Source organism: Manacus vitellinus, unplaced genomic scaffold (assembly GCF_001715985.3).
Source record: "Manacus vitellinus isolate BGI_N305 unplaced genomic scaffold, ASM171598v3 scaffold_0_pilon, whole genome shotgun sequence".
NCBI classification, from domain to species: domain Eukaryota; kingdom Metazoa; phylum Chordata; class Aves; order Passeriformes; family Pipridae; genus Manacus; species Manacus vitellinus.
Genome location: NW_021938789.1, coordinates 37770734 through 37791277, shown reverse-complemented (window position 1 = coordinate 37791277; position 20544 = coordinate 37770734). Strand labels below are relative to the sequence as shown.

Genomic DNA, 20544 nt, shown 5'->3' with positions numbered 1-20544 from the left:
AGGGCGGGCGGGGGCAGCGCGCGCCGTCCAACCGCCCACAGCAGCCGCCGCGCACGCGGCTGTTCCCGGACCCACTTCGCCAAACGCCGGCGGCTTTTAAGAAGCGCTCGCCGTGCCGGGCACGTTTTACCTCCGGCGTCGATTGGCTGACGGTGCTGTCGATCGCTCCTGTGCCCGACCCCCGCGCCCGCGGATTGGCCGTGGCGGGCCCGAGCGAGGGAAAGCTGTGCCTGCGGGCCGGGCGCGTGAGGCGTTGGGTGGAGGGGCCGCCGCTGCCGCTGCCCGGGGAAGGGGAGGGGACGCGGAGTTTGCTGCGGTGTGTCCGCCGTCCCGGGCAGCGCTGTGTGGTGTACGGCTCCCGACGGGACAACGGGCAGTCATGCCGTGGCCTCGTCTCCCTGGGGATAGCGGTGGGTTCGGGTCCTTGTCATGCCGTGGGGAGAGGCGGAGGTAGCGCGGTGAGGGACGAGGCGCCGTGGAAAGGGGCCTTGACGTGCGAGTCGCGGGAGGAGCGCTGGGTGATTCCGGGGATGTTTGACTTCTCTTCCCTCCCTGCCCCACATGCTGCCGTGCCTCCGGGCATGACGTTGGTGCCCTCGGGCCCGCCCGAGGTTGGCTCGCTTCCTCCATGGGCCTGCTGTAGCTCCTCAGGGCTTCTTCGCCCCTGTGGGCGTCAGCTCCCTTCGTTCCAATCTGGTGTCCCCTTGCTGTGCGTACTGAAAACGGCGTTCTTTCACATGTGTTTGAACTCAACGAGACAGAGGGAAAAGCAGTTTGCCTCTCGCTTGCTCCAACTCTGTTGTTATTTCCGTACCTTGTTAGGCCTGAAGCTGCCAAAAGATATCCTGATTATGGAATTATGTTTGACAAGGTATCTCTTCATGCAGCTTTGAAAAAAAGTCTAATTCACTTGCTGAAAGGAGTTGGGACATTTTCTGCAGCAGAAAGGAGTAGTGCTGTTACAGCTGTTTCCTGCTGGGGAATTTTTTGTGCTCTTCCCTGCTTCTTTTCTGGAATCTCATTTTGATGTAGCCAGGAGTTGTTAGGGGTTTGGTTTTTTTAGTGTCCGGTGACAGATGTCATATAAAGTTCTCCAGAGTGGTTGTTTGCATGGATTCCTGCCCCAAAATGAATACCAGCTTTATAGAAAAGACAAAATAGATCTATTCCCACCAAAAGTTGTTTTTTTCTAGGATGGGAAAAATCACAGTTCTCTTTATTGCCATTCTGATGAGGAGGTTTGTGGAGTCTGTTGTAATGTCATGAGAAGGCTGTCGTGAAAAGAATGCACTGAAGAACAGTTATTACTGTCATTCAAAGCACATTTGAAATGACAAAGCTGGGTCATGATGGGGGGAGGCCACTTCTGGACAGCAAGGTTGCATAACGTGCGTAAATGCGGCAGGGGAGCAGGCACTTCATCACTGCGTAAACCTGGTGTATGATATTTTGAAAACTTCAGCTTATGCAAAATCATTTTAATTTGAGATACTGGGGTAGTTTTCAGTGGAATGTGTAAGTGAAGAATAAAAGCAGTAGTGAGCATAGGTGTGGTTACTGTTTTGTGTGTGGAGGCGAAAGCTTGCTTAGGGTGACCAGCAATCATCTGACAACGTATTATATATAAGGATGGGTGTGATAACATTTGGTATGTTAGCTACTAATACTTATTTTTGCTGGTTTATTTGGCTTTATTTTTACTAGGTCTTCTTTCTGCTAGTGGTAAGGGGTTAAATAGTTAGCTATCAGGTAAAATAAATAATCTGCGTAGATAATTTTTTTCATTTGGATAATTGAGCTCAAAGTAGTAACTTGAAAGTTAATTTTTTAGGGGCTTGACTAGTAAAGTTGGTAATTACCAAATGCTGTGATTGTTTCCCATCACCTGGATGATAGAAACCTAAAGCTGTTGTGTGAGATCTTGGCATGCCAGAGGAATAATGGATAGAGCAGCAGCAATCATATTGATAAACTTTAGTTTTTGAAATTGTGAAAATGGATAAAGCCATGAAAATAGGGACTCCAGAGGTGGGATTGTTTCAAACCATAGTTTTGCAAGAGAGTTCTGCTAAATTTTATTACATATTGGTATTAATTAATTTACTTTTGTTCATTAATTCTTTGAGTTCTTTAAATTAATAAGGCATGTGTTTCTTTGACGTTTTTGTACTAAAATACAGTTGTGAAATAATTGATATTTTTATGGAATGTATTAATAAGAAAATGTCACTCCGAGTAGTTTCTCTCTTACACAACTGCGATAACATGGTTGATGGAAGAATTTATTCTTCTACTTAAGGGCAGCATTCTTAAAAAGTAGCTGTGATACTTATGTTGTGATAGTTGTGATACTGCTTGTGAGAATTGGAATATAGAATATATAGTTGCTGGTTAAAGTTCAAGATTATCACAGCTACAGAACAATGTCTGAAAGCAAATACCTAAGATTATAGTGATTGGATTTAGGATTGAAACTTTATGCTAAACAAAGTAACGGTAAATAAGCAGTATAGCCTGAATTGTTTTTCTGTGTTTTGGTAGCTTCTGTGTGCATATAACAATTTAGCATTAGCTGAATTGGAATGTCTGCAATGTTCTGTTAAAGCTGTTGCAGATATGCATGAAGAAAATAAAACTGCAGCAAATGGATGTGGCAAAATCCGAAGTGGTGCTCAGAATGGGGCTGCTTTACTTGCCCTGATGGAGAAGACTGGATACAGCATGGTTCAACAAAATGGGCAAAGAAAATTTGGTGGTCCTCCACCAGGTAAGCATTTCTTTTGAGATTATGAAGTTTACTTTCTGTAAGGAGAGCTGTACCAAATCAAACTGAAAATTTGTGTAGCCTCAGGTTGCGTATCTTGACAGTGACCAGTAGTAGAAGCTTAAGGAAACTGTAAGAAACACAACATGTGCAGGGTCCTGATATGCTTTACTGTTTAGAGCAGTTCAAGATCTCTTGAGCTAGACTACGGTGAATGTTTGCTTTTGGTGGATTTAAGAAGTCACAGCTTTAAAAGCAGCTAAAGTGGACAGGTAACAGAACAAATGTGGTGCTGAAAATGCAGAGCAGGTTCTGTATGACTGACAATACACTTCAAAATGTTTAATGGCACAGAAGGGAAAAACAAGTTGGTGATGGGAGCGTAACCTACTTTATTTCTTGTCTTACCCCTTACCACTTCCACTGGCCAAAGCATTTTTTTTTAAAATCTGTGCTCTGAGAGAACACCAGTGAAGATAATCTAACTCATTTTGTTTTCAGAGTTGACTATGAAACATTTATTTTAAATAATTTTTGCAGTGTCCTTGTTGACATAAGCAATGTACAGGAATTTTGCTATTGCCATTAATCCTGGTCGAATGAAATGCAATACAGTAACTCTTCTTTTTGAATCAGATTATGCACTTAAACAGAAGGCAGACAAATCATTTGTGCTGCTATTTCAGTTCATTTCACTTGTGGCCTGTGATCCCATGTCTTTATAAGTCATGCTCATAAGCATGAACTGCATTACTTATTGCTATAGTTTAAGATATGGCTGCATCAAAATTATTTCTCTCTGGAAGTTTTTTCCACCTAAGATTTTGTATATACTTTTACTTAACCTATGTAAAATAGCAAAAGGAAGCCTTGTGAAACTGTCACTGGGAAAAGAACTGCATGGCATCACTAGCTACTTCCTGAGGGTTCACCCTGTTCTTAAATTATTTATACATTTTTTACATTATAATTTTGACTTTTAATTAGAATATTAGACAGTATCACTTGTATCTGTTTAGCAAAGCAACTTTTATTAATCTGTTAATCTTTTCTGAAAGTAGATGTGTTTGACAAGGTATCTCTTCCATAAATCTGCTCATTGACATTAGTTATATATCTTTCCTTAAAATCTTCATGTATTTTCATACTTGCTTAGGTTGGAAATTGCCCTAAGTTACTATAAATGGTTTTAGGCGAGATGAGACTTGAATGTTTGAGACAACTTGTAAGTAACTACAATAACCTTGTAAATTAAGAGCTTCACTATGAATTTTGCCTGTTTAAGATGTGGTTTCTAAAAGCTTGTATTGCTGCCAAGGGATAGACTCAATGTCAGCAGATCTGCCTGAAAATTGTTGTAAAGAATTACAGGTTTTATTCCACCTGGCAGCAGCAGCACACTTCTTGTTCAGTTTATGCTGCTTGTGGAAAATGTATCTGTAGAGTGTTTAAAAAAAAAAAAAGACAAAATTGAATTTTCATTGTTTTGTTTGGGTCCACTGTTTTGTTTGGGATGGCTGCAGAGATAATGATGTAATTAGGTGTGTAAATCATCAGATTACATGGAAGTTTAAGATGGCATGGATCTCACTAACAGTGAGAGGATTATAACTGTAATGTTGATTGAAGTTTGATTACTTGCACTGTTGCAAAAATAGGAGTCCCATTTTCTATCATCCAGTGATGAATCAACTACCCAGTCAAGGAAACTCTCTGGTCAACTACTTGAGGGTTGCTTTTGATTAATTTTCCATGTTTGCTCTGCTAAGTACATGACACTCTTTGGCAAAAGAGGCACAGACCAGTTTTCTTTAAGTCAAGAGTCCCAGCTTGCTCCAGTTGGCTGTAATGTGCTGTAATGCTAAGTTAGTATGCAGCTTTAAAATTAGAAAGGGAGCTTTTTGTATGGTAGATGGCTTTTACTTGCTGAGAATCACTGCTACTAGGCTGAGAATGATGTTAAAATTTGTGTAGTTAATGAATGAGGATTGTTATTTAATTTCATGGCTTGTCTGCACAATCAAGCATAGCCTCCTCCTTTTTCCCCTGACTGAGGTGTGCAGTTGCTTTTGTCTTTGGAGCTCCTAAGTGGTGTACAATTGGTTTATGCTTTTTATGTGGGAACCGACTGGCACGATGTGAGTGATGGCAGTACTGGCCTGCAAATATTGTTAGTTTTCATGTCTGGTCAGACCTCAAGTGAAGTGGTTTATAAAACTAAAAATGATAAAGATGTTGAATGCTGTGTGGAACAGAGACAGGCTTTTTCCTAGGTAAGTCATGGCAGTGTGGCTCCAAAGGCATATCAGTTCTGATGCCTTGGTAGCTTCCCTGTATACCGGGTAGTTCTTAGTGTACAGTTAGTGTACAGTTTATAGATAAAAAATTGTTCTGTGAGAAGGCAAGATTTTCCCAATTCTGTTAATTTTTTTTTTCACAAGTAAATTACAGGCTCTTTGACAATACTTAAGGAAAAAGTGTTAATTACAAAATCATCTAAATATATTTTATTCTGAACTTCAAACCAAAGTAAGTTATTTAATTAGCTTCTTGTTTTAACTTGTCATCAGTAATTATTTTTTTCACCTTGCTTCCCTTTGCTTTGTGATTCCTTACTAGTACTTACTAGTACTTACTAGTACTTACTGAGTTTTGTGGGTTTTATTTTTTTTGAACCTTCTACCTGATTTCTTTGTGTAATTTAAAAAAAAAAGAAACAAAACCAAACAAAAGTTATAAGATTTTTTTAAAATTATTTTGGGAAAATGAAGTGCTGTTATTTTGCAGACCATAACTCCATATTTTTAATTTCATGAATTCGTTTTTACATTATCTGTTGAACATATCCTTTAGCGTATATGACAGAGATATAAAAGAATGTGTGAATGTCCTTGGCTTAGGGAGAGAGGCATGGATGTTCTTGTTTTCAGGTGTCAGCCTGAGACTGACTTGTTCTGTGGATTTTTTTTAATTTATTTCCTTTTTTCCTACACTCCAGCCTGTGAAAACTGTGGTCTGTTTTTAGAGGATAACTGTTCAGTCTTTTTGGCTGTTGAGGAAAGGATGGCTCCATATCCTGCCTTCCTTAAGGAGTCCTATTTTATTGGAGGAATGAAAAAGGTGGAAGCAAAATGTTTGGACTTTTTTGAATGATGTCAAGGATGAAAAAACGTGCTGCACTTGGGACCCTTACCAAAATGTCTAAAAATATGGGCAAGAAATGCAGAGAAACTTTGTGCAACTTTAAAATGTTGCAGTAGAAAATACAAGTGAAGTTCTTTCTCAGTTGTCTCAGTCAGTTTCATCAATAACTGACATAAAATTATAAGGGACAAAAAATGATTGAAAGGTAGACTCTTAGTAAACCTGTCAGTATTTTAAAATACCCTAGTTCACTGAGTTGTCACACAGATTCCATTGGGAAAAAAAACCCAGAAGATGAAATTAAGAGAAATACAATCTGTGGGCTTCTGTTATTTTTTTATTTAAACATAATAAAAATAAGAAAGAATGGATGAAAATGTGCTAGTTTTCAGTTGAGATTAAAAATAACTTACATCTTCAAATTGGGTGTGGGAGAAGTGTGCCTATCTGGCATTTGTACTAAGATTGCTGTTGGACAATTTATTTTAAGGTTGGGAAGGTCCTCCACCTCCTCGTGGATGTGAAGTTTTTGTGGGTAAGATTCCTCGTGATATGTATGAAGATGAATTAGTTCCTGTTTTTGAGAGAGCTGGGAAGATCTATGAGCTCAGACTGATGATGGAATTCAGTGGTGAGAATCGAGGCTATGCTTTTGTGATGTACACCACTAAAGAGGAAGCCCAGCTAGCCATCAAGATTCTTAATAATTATGAAATTCGTCCAGGGAAGTTTATTGGTGTCTGCGTAAGCTTGGACAACTGCAGGCTATTTATTGGAGCAATTCCTAAAGATAAGAAGAAAGAAGAAATACTGAATGAAATGAAGAAAGTTACAGAAGGAGTGGTGGATGTCATTGTTTATCCAAATGCCACTGACAAAACTAAAAATCGTGGCTTTGCTTTTGTAGAATATGAATCTCACAGAGCAGCTGCCATGGCTAGAAGACGACTAATCCCAGGTAAAACTGTAATTCAGCTGAGTTTTTGTGGGGAGTATCTGTCTCCAAATTGTGGGGAGCGAGGTGGTGGATCATCCCCGTTTTCCATTTTTAAGACGTTTTCGGAAGTACAAAACTGCAGTAGTGCCTTTTGGCTAAGGAGGATTTTTTTTTAATTACTATTTTTTTATGTTTTGTGGTTTGGGTTTTTTTTTTTTTTACTTTTTTTGCAAGAAACTGAAATTGAAGCAATTCTGACTATCAAAAAATAGACATCAATTTTATAAACACAAGCTACTGTAATTTACACCAATATGTATTTGCATGGGCGCACATGCGGTTTTCATTTACATGCACGAGGCCTTGCACACAAATTCTCTTAAAACTGAGCTTAAAAATTATAATGCTTTGCATGTGTCCCTTATTTGGGTGTCATGAGTGGTGTTACTGGTGTTTTATTTAAGCATATTGGAAAGGTCTTTAATCTTTTACTAGAAAATAATTTTAAGAGTTTAGCAAGTAGAAGATACCTTTTTCTTTGCACCTTATTTTATACATTTTGAGGGAGGGAAAGTAAAAGGAATTGAACGTGCTGAAAAAGGAGGGAATAGGTAGAGTTAAAAAGCAAAATTCTAGAAGAGAAATTAAATAGACAGGAGATGAAACAAAACAGTAGAGTTGAAGAAGCAAAGTCATGAAAACAGATAATACAGCATCGGCCTTGCTGAAATGAATGGCAAAACTCCCTGTATTTATTAAGGCCAAGATGTGGGCAAGTCTTGTGTTGACTGCTGACAGAGTGCTAGGAAGACGTGTTACCTAAGATTATATAATATGTATATTATATATATGCAAATATAGAATATGCAATGTATAATATGTAATATATGCAATAGGTAATAATAAAATATAATAGTATAACACATAGAATTACATGTAGAATGTGTATGCATATATAATTATTTATACATACATACATACATACATACATACATATATATATATATGCAAAGTAGTGGGAGAAATACCTCCAGATCACTGAATATAAAATAAACTAGTTGTGTGATATGCAAAATGATGGGTTGATATGAGTATCAAAGTAGGTTTGGTTTTGGATTTTTTTTTTTTTTTTTTTTTTTTTTTTAGTTTAGGTTCTAGCATCTGCCATAAGATGGAGTAAGGCTTGTGCTCGTGATATATATTTAGATTACTTTTTCCAGGTGTTGACTATACTTTTTAAAGTGGTAATATTATTGAAGAGGCTGTGTTTACTAGCTGGTAAAATACACTACTTTTAGTCTCTTTATGTTTGTGTGAATATGCATGTCACAAAGTCTTTGTTTTGACAGCTTATGGTGCTTAATGAGCCCTAAGGGTACAGATAGAACATGTAGCGTTTTTGAAAAATCTCATTAACATTTCCAAATTGCTTAAGCAGATGCAGGCAACAAACCCCAGTTTCATGTGGTATACATAATATTTGCTTTTTGTAGAGGTAGTTGATAAGAATGCTTCTGTTTTCCTTTACGTGTTTCTTATTTACCTAATGCTTCTTTGCTGTAGGAACGTTCCAGCCCTGGGGTCATACTATTCAAGTAGACTGGGCAGATCCTGAGAAAGTAGTTGATGAAGAAACTATGCAGAGAGTTAAAGTATTGTATGTAAGAAATTTAATGATATCTACTACAGAGGACAAAATTAAAGCTGAATTCAACAAGTTCAAGCCAGGAGTAGTTGAACGTGTAAAGAAGTTGAGAGACTATGCTTTTGTTCATTTTTTCCACCGAGAAGATGCAGTTGCTGCTATGTCTGTAATGAATGGAAAGTGCATTGATGGAGCCAGTATTGAGGTAACACTGGCAAAGCCAGTTAACAAAGAAAGTTCTTGGAAGCAACATTTTAATGGTCAGATAAGTCCCAGTTCTGAAAATCTCTTAGGGTTTCCTAACAAAGAAGATGGTACTCAAAAATCCTTGGGGAAACCAGCAAGTCTTTCAGTTCGTCTTAATGGCCAGCACAGTCCAGGCTCCCCTGAAGTTGAAAGAAGTACATACCCTTTTTTTCCAGGAATAAAGCTTACTCCAATTAGCATGTATTCTTTAAAGCTGAATCACTTCAGTTCTGCAGTAATGCATCTGGATTATTTTTGTCATAAAAATAGCTGGGCACCGCCAGAGTACTGCTTGTATTCAACAACAAGTCAGGATGGGAAAATACTCTTGGTGTACAGGGTGCTTATTTCTAGTATTGCAGATGATTCCCAGAGTTATTTCATGCCAGAAAAACTCTGTACAACGGTAGAAGATGCAAAGGAATTGGCAGCACAGTTCACACTTTTACATCTAGGTAAGCATTAACAGTTTTGATTAGTTCTGAAGAACTGAAGCTATTGCTTTAAAGTTGTTCTTTGTGTATATATCTTGGCATGTGTGTGTATTTTCATGTAAAGTATAAGCTAGTCTGCAGAAGCATTGGTTCTTGGATCAGTTGAGTCTAGACCATCAGATGAGAGCACTGAAGAAACACTGTGTAAATGTCTGAACAGTCCAATGCCAGGGGCATTTTTGCTTGCATTTGTCTACTGTAATGATGTATAAGGAAAAACTAGATGACATTTAAGTGACTTAAGTCATCTGTGTGATGATTATGGTGCTGAAAATTTATTTGAAAGTCTGTCTGTGTTTTACTGTCTTCATTTATGTATATTGCATTTTTTAAAATTAGTATGCAACTATTAGAAAAGGGAAGGTTTTATCTGATAAAAAGCTATGTTAAAATCTGTTCTTTTCATAGCTAAGAAGACAGATCACTGTGGTTCTGACAGTGTTATCCCTGTTACTCTACAAAGTAAAATACATAAATAATACAAAATATAAAAGTTTTGCTATATAGTTCCTGCCTACCATTTTTCAGAACATGCAACACACATAAAAATCCATTCAGATTGCAGAACTAATTTCTACAGCCACGTTGTTTATTAATAATTGTAGTCATCATCTGATTAAATTTCGTGCTCAAATCAGAATTTTATATCTGTTACTTGGATTTGAAGGCTTTTACAGAGCCATACCATAATGGTTTGATAAATCATACTCTCAGGCACAGCTGTGTATATACCACTTGTTATTTTGAATAGTTTCTCTTCTTAGTTCTTTTTCTGGCCTTTACATTCTCTAATATTTGAAGATGAAATAGGACTGATCTTTATAATTTTGCAAGTTTTATGAACTATCATGTAATTTCTTTGATTTGCTGAGTAATGTTCTTGTGCATTTGTTGCATAGTTTCTTACAGCATGTCTGCATCAGTAAATGCTGTATCATGAAATGAATGCTCACTAGTCTTTTTCCAACAAGGTATTTTTCTGTAATTACAAAAAGAGGTTTCTAATGAATCCTAGAATAAGGTGTGTTTTCCTTGCCCTGCCCCTCCTTGATAGCCCTTCCCCTGTCCCCCATTTTTTGCCCCTTCCTTGTTCCCCTTTTTGCCCCTTCCCTATCCCCTCTTCCTTATACCCTTTTCTTCGCCCTTTGGCACTTTCCTGTCCCTCCTTCTGTGCCTTTTCCCTGTCTCCCCTTCACTATCCCCCCTTCTTTGCCCTTTCCCTGTTCCCTTCCCCCTTTATTTACTCCTTCCTGGTCCACCCTTTTCTTGGCCCTTCTCTGTCCCCCTTCCCTGTCCCCCCTTCTTATTCTTTGACCTTCTCTGCCTGACGTTGCCAGTCTCCGCCTTTCTTCAGCCTTTTCTGCCTTTCCCTTTTGACCCTTTTCTCTGCCCTTCTTCACCTTCTTTGACCTGGTCAGACCTACTTAGCCTGTCTTACCTTGTCCCTCAAGTTCTCTGCCCTTCTTCAATGTTTATTGCTCTTCTGCTCTTCTCTGCCGTTCTCTGTCCCTTCTCCACCCCTTTTTCGTAGGGGTACCCCCTCCAGCCACCAGTGTTTGCCCTTCTCTGCCTGTCCCTGTCAGTATTTGCCCTTCTCGTTTGGCCTCTCTGCTCCTTTCTGCTTGTCTCTGCCCTTCTCTGCCACTTTCCACTGGTCTCTACTGTACTTTATCCTTGCTTTTCACCTTGCTTGTCTGTCTTGCTCTCCCTATCCTTCAAACTTCTTTTCTTTACCCTTTATGTCTTTCTCTCTTTGTGTTTCTACTTTGACTTCTTTATCTTCCTGTCTTCTTGTCCCGTCTTCTCAGCCCATTTTTTAATCTTTTCTGCCCTTCTTCAACCTTTCCTGCCCTTCTTAACCCTTCTGCTCTGCTGACTCCCTTTCCCTTTGACTTTCTTTGCCCGTCTTCCCCTTCAGCCCTTGTCTGCTCTTTCTCATTCCACTCTTTTGCCCATCTGTCTTCGCCCTTCTCCTTCACCCATCTTCTCTGCCCTTCTCTGCCTTTATTTCTACACCACCCTTCTTTTTCCTTCTGCTCTGCCCTTCTTTTTTGTCTATCTCTGCCCATCTTTGTGAATCTCTTCTTTTGTCTGCCCTGCTCTGGCCTTCTTTCACCTTCTCTGTCCTTTTCCTTTGCCCTTCTATGCCCTTCTGCCCTTCATTCTCCTCTGCACATCTCCACTTGTCTTAGACCATCTCTATCTTCTCTGTCCACCTTTCCCCGTTCTTCTTTCTTCTTTGGAATTCTTTTAGTGAAGAATTATGTTGAAGAAGATAGGCTTGTTCAGGTAATACAAACCAGTTTCTTGTCTAAGTGTGTGTCAGAAGTTGACTCGATTTTTTTATTATTACTATTATTTTACTTCAGAATTGGAGCAATGCCAAAGTTTTTGGATTTTAAGTGTTTTAGTTTTTCAATGGTGGTAGACAAATTTTTTCTGAGTTTCTTACAATATCAAGGTAATACAAACAGGTTTGACTTCAATTACTGTTATTTCCATTTATTATTATGCCAGACAGTGTCAGACTTGGTGATCCTGTATAGTGCAGCTCTGGATAGAAACATAATGAAATCATACAGTACAGGAAATAATGGTTTTCTGATTGGCTGTGCATGCATACAGGGCTCAGGACTGCATCCACAAGTTTAGTTTGAGTCTGCTTTAGGAATGCAAGGAGGAGAAAGGAGAACAGATAAAGAAGTGTATATTAGAATACATTTAGTTCATAATTTTGGCCCAGTGAAACAAAATTTTCAGGGAAGTGGAAGCAGAAATAGTAACTAAAAAGTTACATGAAGTCCAGTTCTATTGGTGACTGCTTCACTGCTGTTCCTGAGAGGTAGTTTAAGAAAGACTTCTCTGTTCCCTTCTGTTCCCCCTTCTTTCCCCCGATTTCTTTGGGTTTGGGTTTTTTTGGTTTGGGTTTTTTCCCTCACCTGTTGTAGTTTTGGTTAATTGGAAAAGCTGTTCCTGATAGCAAACTGTTAAAAGTAGTGTTGCCATCCTTCTCATCCTCATACTGCTACTTAAACTTGTTCTGGAAGTCTCTTGATATGTAGGCTGTGGTGAGATTTCTTCTTTGGATGAGTTTATAGCAGACTTACTGCAGCCTTAACTAGGATACCTTTTTTTTTTTTTTCCCAATGCATGGCTAAAATGTAAATAAGCTTTTTCTTTTTGCTTGGGTCCTTGCTTCTCCTAATTTTTTATTTGGCATGCCCAAAGGGTCTTGGAGGAAGAAGAACCTCCAAAGGGCAAAAATTTATACACTGTCTCCACTTCAGCAGTGGTGTCTTTGGTTTGCATTAGTAGAAGGTGGTGCTTTCAGATGGTCAAAGTGATGAGATTATTTTTAATAATAAAATAGTAAGTATCTCTGGTTTCGTACACAACGTGAGCAGCACTTTGCTGGTGGAGCGTCTGTTTCCCTATTTTTCTAGCTATCAGGGGCCACACTTTTATAACCCAGATAATCCTGAATACAAAAGATGATAAGGGTGCTAAACTCAAAATAGTTGTGTGAGGCTTTCCTTAAAAGAGGAATGAAGACAGTTTCAGGTTTTATGCTTGACCATACATGCCTGCCTATTTTGTGTCTTACAGATAGTGTTGTCTGAAGATAATATTTTCTCTCCTATACTTCTCTGGGGAGGAATCACCAGAACAATTAAAAATGTTAGATTAAGAATGATTATTCACAGTTGCGGGCAAATCCTGAATGCAACACAAGTTTAAACAAATGAAGAAAGTATGTGCTGAGATTCTTCTCTCTTCAGTTATAATTAGAAGTGCTGTAGGGAAAAGATGTTAAGGTGAATTTAAATTATCAGTATTTTAAAGCTTTTTAGCACTTCAGTGTGCCATACAATCACAATTAATGTGAATTGTTATTTAGCAGAATTCCCAAATCCCAGGATTGGTTTTTGACAGCTGTCTACATAATGGCCCAGTGCTAGTAATGTTTTCTTGTTATCTTTAACTATACTTTTTTTTTTCCTTCTTTTTATGGCCTGTGTGCATTCTTGTTTGTGAGGATTTGGCCTTGCAAGGAGCATACAGAGCCCTGTTTTGAAACAAACATACAAGGCTGACTTTTGAAAGATTCACATCTTTCATGTTGGTAAAAGGCCTCTTTTTGATGTTGGCACTGAAACATAGCCCTAAGGAGTCTAAAAATACAACTTATTTTGCTTATCTAATCTACAGCAGTTGTTTTTGTTCCAACTTTTTATATATATATATATACAGTATGTTGAAAGAAACATCTGCAGCTCAAGAAGAGTTGCTAGATGTGACAGAGGATCCCTGCTCACTGAAGTGTCTGTTGCATGCTTTGATGTGTTGACTGAAGCTGCACCGATCCATGTGTTGTGGTTTTTCTTTGGGTTTTGGCGGTTTTGTTTGGTTGGTTTGGTTTTTTTTGATAAGTAGCAGTGATTTGAGGAAAGTCTGACTGTGCTTCTTCATGCGAGTACAAAAATGACATAGGGAGTAATTCTTTCTGGTAAGTAACTTCTTTTACAGGAACCTAATTTTTTGACCACTTAATTTTTGCTAATGTGTACAGGTTAGTTTTGTTAGCGGTTTTTTTTCCTGTTTTTTTTTTTAATTTATTTTATTTATTTTTTAAAGCATATAGGCAGACTAAGGTAAGTAAATGAGAAAGGGCTGCTTTGATGGAACTTTAAGATTGGACTGCTATGATTAATGATCTCAAGGCATTCTGGTTTTTGTGGTGTGTCTTTCTGTATTTCCTATCACATAATAGAATACTTGGTTTTTACACAGTATATACAGTACTGTTATACAGCAGTCTTGAGCAGACAGCAGTACAACAATTAACCACTTGGTGTCACCTGAATATTTTGAAAAGGATGCTTCTTAGAAAATACAGGAACCTATGGTTTCACTGAAAGATGAATAAGCTGTATTTTAATGTTGCTAGATAAAATCATTAGCAGATCAAGGGAGTGAAAACAGTCAGGTTTGCTTAAACCTACAGAAATTACATGTCTGCATGTCCATTTGTGAGAAGGAGAACAGTTACATGTTGGAGTTCCAGAAGGTGAATGTAGGTGGGGTAGGGCGAGAGAGGAGCAGAATAGAAGAAAACCCTGAATGCCCCGTAGAAGTAGTTAATACATCTTCCATTCATTCGGTTCTCATTACTACACAAATAAGTCTGTGCCTTTAGAAGTTACACAACTCCTTAGTGTCATTTGCAGAATGGTACTTGGCTGTTAAATGTGGCATCCAGTTAGAAAAACATGGAAGACTTCCTATTCTTACCTGTCCTGGAGGCTGACTAAATCTCAAGTTTGGAGACTGTATAGGTGTGTAATTAGCATGCACTGTATATTCCACCTCTGGTTCAGCAGCAGTGTTAGTACAGAGTCAATCCCAAAACAGGAAGTGTTAGTTATCATTCAGGTCCTTTGCATCAGTAATGTAGATTTGTAGCTTATGGAGTCAATCTGGCTCGTCCATATGACTTTGAAGAACAGGCAGAAAAGAACTTGAAGTTCCAGAGATGTGCTCTGAATTATAGAACTTCCACCTCCCTTTCTTTAGTAAGAGTAAGCATCTGAACCCTGGAAAAGCAGAACAGTCATTAGAAAATTATGTTTTGTTCGTTTGCATGTTTTAATTGCTGCTGGTGGAATTCCGCTGATTTAAGAAAATACTGGAACATGTCAGAACCTATTTTTGCTAGAAATAAATATGTTAAGATAACACCCTCTGAAGCAAAGGCTGAGTTCTTAGAAGTTCTCTTACCTCCTGAGTTTTACTTAAGGGTGATGGGAAAGAATGGAAGAAGTTTTGGTAAAGCTTCCTTGGTTTCAGGGATCTGCCAGGCTTTAAATGGGTATTCCACTAGAGGGTATTGTTTGTTCTTTCACACATGCTATTTTGTGTGATGTCTCACTTTGGCACAATTCATGGAGTTAATTTTTAGGTAGAAGAGAGTATTTAAAAGTGTTTAATACAAAGCAATTAAAAGAAAAATATACCGGTAAAACTCTAAATCTCTAATAAATCTCAAGAAAAAGCATTTTAATAACTAACTATAACACATAAATAAGTTTTATTCCAGTTAATCATATAGAATTTACATAGTAAATGGTAGTGAAATAGGTGGAGCAAACTTTGTATCTTACTACTATGAATTCACATCTTAAATATTGCATGCAGTAGCCATTTGCAAGTCAAGGATAAAACTTGTATAAACTAGTTCAAAAGTCTGTACTCAGCATCTGTGTCTCAGAACAAATGTATCTGTAGGCTGCTGCCCTAGATTTTCCACATTATACTTAAAGTTCAAATGAAGTGTTTTTACTTTAATGTTTTGTTGTAGGGATTTTCTTTATTTAAACATTGCCTTGGTTTGCTTATCAAAATTAATTATGTTGCTGTTGGAACAGTCAACAGCCTGGTACAAATTGTAAGATGTTTCAAAGAAACCCCCAGAAATTGCTGGCTTTTTTTAGCAAATACAGATGATAAGTGGTGATTTAGTGGGTTTGGGGTTTTTTAGTGATTTTTAGAAAGGCTCAGAATGTAGTATAAGAAGTTTCTTAACAGTAGAATTTAGAAGTCTTAAATATTTATCAGATGACTTACACATAATGGTTTTTATCACAGCCCCCGAGCAAGCATATATAACTTTGCTGTCCCTGAATGCAGCATGGTGGGATAGTAAAGGTGAGTAAACCTCCCAGGATTGTTTATTGCAGGTTTTTGCCCCCTCGAAGACGTTGTCTTAGCTGTATTGTTTGCACTGTTTGTTAGAGAAGTTGTTCTTTTCCCCACATACACAGCCCTAAGAAAGCTTGTAGAGATTTTCTGTCTAGTTGCTTTTTTCAAGAGACCATAGCTCTACTGTGGACCTGCTGTTGGATCACCCAATCTGATGTTCTTGTCGATTGTGCAGCACAAAAGAAGGTTATAGTTTTTACTCCTAAAATGATTCTGAGTCATTTTTCAGTCATTTCTCAGTTATTTACTGTTCCAGGTTGGGTTTAAATTTATGTTCAGGAGTGGGAGTTACTCCTCTGGGTACTTGGACTATTTCTTTGGGTAGTCAGTGTCATGGGAAAGAGAGAGACTCATGTTTCCTTCTCTGACTTTGTTTTTTTCCGAATATGCTATTGTGGATGAATTTACGTGCGTATATCTGTCACTAATGAGGCCTCTTTCATTTTTTTTAAAATTAGGATTACCATTTTTGAGTGTCATGAGAATGGTTTTTAACAGCTTAAAGGGCAGTTTGAAAACAGTATTAAATCTGCGCTTGGTGTTAACTTTACTGCTGGAAGCTTCTATTCTGAGGCACACTGAATTTTTCCTGCAGATTCAGTTATTTTTCTAATGCTGCTGCTTATGGACAGGGAACATAAATTTGTAAATTTTGGCCTCTGTAGGAGAGCTTGGAGAAAATAAGTAAGAAAGATACAACAATGTTGGACTATATTTATCTGTGAAATAACTTGACTGCCTTCAGCAGTAGAGTCAGTCACTTCAAAACAGGATGGAATTTAGTGCCCTTTTTTTTACTCCACTGATGATCACAATGAAGCTGGGTTTTGTTTATGCAGTGTACATCAGGCAGAACTTGGCACTTAGCTGATAGTACACTGATCTGAAGTGTTAAATATGCAATGTGAAAGACTACTGCTGTGATACGTATGATATATGTAACTGTTGTCTGTGTTAATATTCTGTGTTTAGTGAAGGTGAAACAAAGGGTCATTACAAACTTTGGTTAAAATTATATATATATAGGATGAGGAAATACTTATGTTCAGTACCAAAGAATGGGTTTTTTTAAAAGTATAAGGCTCTTAGGAGAAAAAAACAACCTTGAACTGTTGACTAAACAGTTTCTTAATCATTTGAAGTAGTGCTGCAGAGGAAAGGGAAGGACACAGCACTGGCATAAGACTGTGAATGCCTTCATTATACCATTATCTTAAGTTCCTTAATAGTTTAGTTCATCTTGAAATGGGTAATGCAGTATGTTTGTTGAAATAAAGTCTCTTTCATCTCCCGTCCACCCCTTTTTCCACAGCCAACTGCACACCCTACTTGGCTTGAATTTCTCTGAAGAAGAAAAGTTTGGAATTTATTGCTTTGGATCTTGTCATGAAAGAAAAAAGAATACCACGCGGATATATAATTACTGGAAATTCACGTTCCATGTTTAACGATGAATAATTCTTCGAAGTGCATGTGTGTATTAAGCATTTCAATATGAAGATTAGTGAAATTGAATGTTAAATTGTTTTGGTTAGTTTGATTAAATTTGGGTTTTAAAAGATAATTTGTTTAAAAGATTTTTATTACCTGTAACATACACTAGTAACTTATATTCAGAGTTAAAATAATTTGCCACAATTCCTTGTATTTTGTGTCACACAGAATTTTTACAGCTTCTGTTGTAAGTAATGAATCTTAAGCAAACATTAAAAAAACCAACAAACCAAAACCACAACATCCTGGCAACCTTACCTTTTCATACATGATCGTACATAATATGAAACGAATACCACACTCAAATTTGTTTCCATAATTTGATGCAAAATTTTATTGGAAGAACATGTCCAATAAAATCTTTGCTTCTGGTATAGCAGTACATCAATGGAGGAGTGATATTTTGAAGGACTTTAGGTACCATCAGGCTACATGAAATTGCTGTAGTCATACATTGAGGTTCAATACCTTAGTTATTCTTTGAAACAAAGGCAAATATCCTGACACATATAAATTACATGTATTTTTAAGTACAGCTCACTAGGTTGCATTTCCTGTTGTTAGCACCTCTCTGTTGGGACATGTGTGCTTTCATATTCACAGAGGCCTTACTTTTATCCAGGATATCCCTTGAAACCAGCACTTGTGCTTGCCTGTGGCAGCCATGTGAACAGCAGCTTGCTCACTTTCTAATCAGGCCATGTTCTTCTTAAAAAGCATTGTTTAGCATTAAACTGAAAATAGTTTTCGATTTTTAAAATCAGATATATGTAATTCACTTTGAGCCATCTTTATTTTTATTGTGACTATTTAGCATTTCTCAGTCAAGTGCTTTATTTATTGAATGACAAAAAAATAACGGCCTTTTTTTTCCTTTTTAAAAATCTGAAACAAATACTGTAGACCATCCTTATTTTTGGAATTTTATATATAATTTCAGTTCCTTGTCGAGGAGTGGGCCAAATGGCATAGTTAAAGCGTCTGAGGGCCTCACCTATGCAAGCAATATTTGTAAGCTGTTGTGTCTGAAAATTGTTTGTCCAAAAGGAGTATTATGTAGACAGAAAACAATGCAATGGAAAGATTCAAAGTTAAATAATTTTTCTGAAAAGCAATCAACTATTGTGGTCCACTACACATTTTGGTTAAGTTTATTTCATCACCATATTAAATTGTCCTTCTTGCTGTTAATTTAGGTGCAGTTATAGCAGTTTCATTTTATTTGCATTTGATATTAGCTAAATAATAATTGTTTTAAATGTTGCAATTTTTAATGTTGAAATAATGTGTTTGACTTCTGTACTTGAATTAACATTTATATTAAATTTATGCTGTTCATATTCAGTGTGTGTAAATGAAAAATAAATTATTATTTTACACGTGGTACCTTCAAGTCTCACTTTGCAGGGTTCACTTTGCTTTGTCTAGTGGCAAGCTTTGGCCAGAGGCTCCAGTGCTCCAGTGCTTTGCTGAACAAGAGGAACTGTATTTAAGTGGCTTCATGAAGCCTTGAAAAAAGAAAAGTAGTTCTTAAAAAGCAAGTTGCTTAGTAGCTTCTGTCACATTTGAAAGTTGTTTAACTGTTAGGATTTCCTAAGAAACTGAGTTGAGAGGAAAGAAGAGGGGACTTGTTTAGTCCATGTTTAAATTAAGTGGTTTCTAAGGCCAAGACAAAAATCAGTGTTTGAGATAGAATAATACAGTATCATGCCGATAAGATATGGGTATGATAATTTAGAAGTATTTGTAACTGTTAGGATGAGAATTCTAGTCTACAGAGTGCTGAAATAAGCTTAATTTTTATTTTTCAGGTATCTTAATTAAGACTCAGTTTTTTGTTTAATTTCTAATGGAAATCTGGGCCAATTCTACCTGGGTAGGATTGGTATTGTTAGCTACATAAGGGAGCTGTGGGACAAGGTGCACAGAAGTTGCATAACGATAAAATGAAAGACAGTATAAGAGCTGTGAATAAAAGTTCCCCCAGTGCTCACCGACCAGTACTGTAGAAAGCCATGGGATTGTATTTTTCAGGTGTGTAACATCCTTCTTGATCAGATATCTAACTGTGCTCCCTTCTTTGAAGTAGTCTGGTGCAAAAAACCCCACCAGTTTTCTACAAACTAGCAGCTCCTGTGATTATTAACAACTAGCCTGGATCTTGGCAATTATTTTCAGTATTCCCAACACATATGACTGTACAAAACCACTATGAAGTGTTTGAGCATAATGAGTACTGGGTTCATGTCAGCCAATTAAAACCCTTAGGCAAAACTTGCCTTTGTTTTGCAGATAAGAGCAAAGGTGTAAGGAATAAGCAGCTGAAGCAGCAGTAGCTCTCGGTGTAATTCAGGGTTTTTGAAGTTTATTTAGAACACATCATTAGAAATCTCTAATCAGTGTGCAAAATTGCAAGCATATTTTTCATATTTATAAGAATCTCACTGGAGCTTATTAACCTTTGAAAAATAAACCACCATGTATTTCCTGTATAAAGGTTTTAGCAGAGAGGACATGGTGTTGCATAGTTTTTACATTACAGTTGCATAATTGATAAAAAGTAAATTGGTGTACCATCCCGTTCTGTAATTGGTGTAGAAACTAGAAGTGCCTCTGAAAGTAGAGGTCGCTAACTTCAGTGAAGCAAAATTTTGTTACTTTGTGCTAAACCCACCGCATTAAAAACTTGCCCTAAATAAGAAAAGGAGGTCCTTATTCTTAGTTATCTTTTTCATCTTGCCTCTTCTTTTTGTTTAATATTACTGCCATGTGATTGGTGATAGATAAGAAAGCCTGTACTGTGGAGAAAGCATATTAGAGCCAACAGCCTCTATCTTCCAACCCCCCTTTTTTCATAGGGAAAAACAGTAGGTGGGCTGGGGGAACCGAGGCTGCTTTTCACCCGGAGTTAGCATCCTAGATAATAATATGAATAAGAGTTACTAAATTAATGGAAATTTCTTTTAAATAGGAGACAGCATTAAAGAGCAAGTCGCCTGGGAGATGTTGGGTTAACGCACACTCCTGAGGTAAAAGTAATCTCTGAGAAGTCAGTTGTTCC

General features: G+C 37.5%; 1 protein-coding gene across 2 annotated transcripts; it reads left to right on the top strand.

Moving 5' to 3' along the window:
• The first annotated feature begins 223 nt into the window (after positions 1–223).
• Positions 224–18186, top strand: RBM46 (RNA binding motif protein 46). Of its 2 annotated transcripts, XM_018071476.2 has the most exons (6): positions 224–410; positions 2606–2767; positions 6399–6866; positions 8409–9191; positions 15876–15935; positions 17302–18186. In XM_018071476.2, the coding sequence occupies exons 1-6, from the start codon at positions 380–382 to the stop codon at positions 17325–17327; spliced, it is 1530 nt and encodes a 509-aa protein (XP_017926965.1). In that variant the 5' UTR covers positions 224–379; the 3' UTR covers positions 17328–18186. The 2 variants fall into 2 exon arrangements, with proteins under 2 accessions (XP_017926965.1, XP_017926973.1); XM_018071484.2 differs by lacking the exon at positions 15876–15935.
• The last annotated feature ends 2358 nt before the right edge of the window (positions 18187–20544 follow it).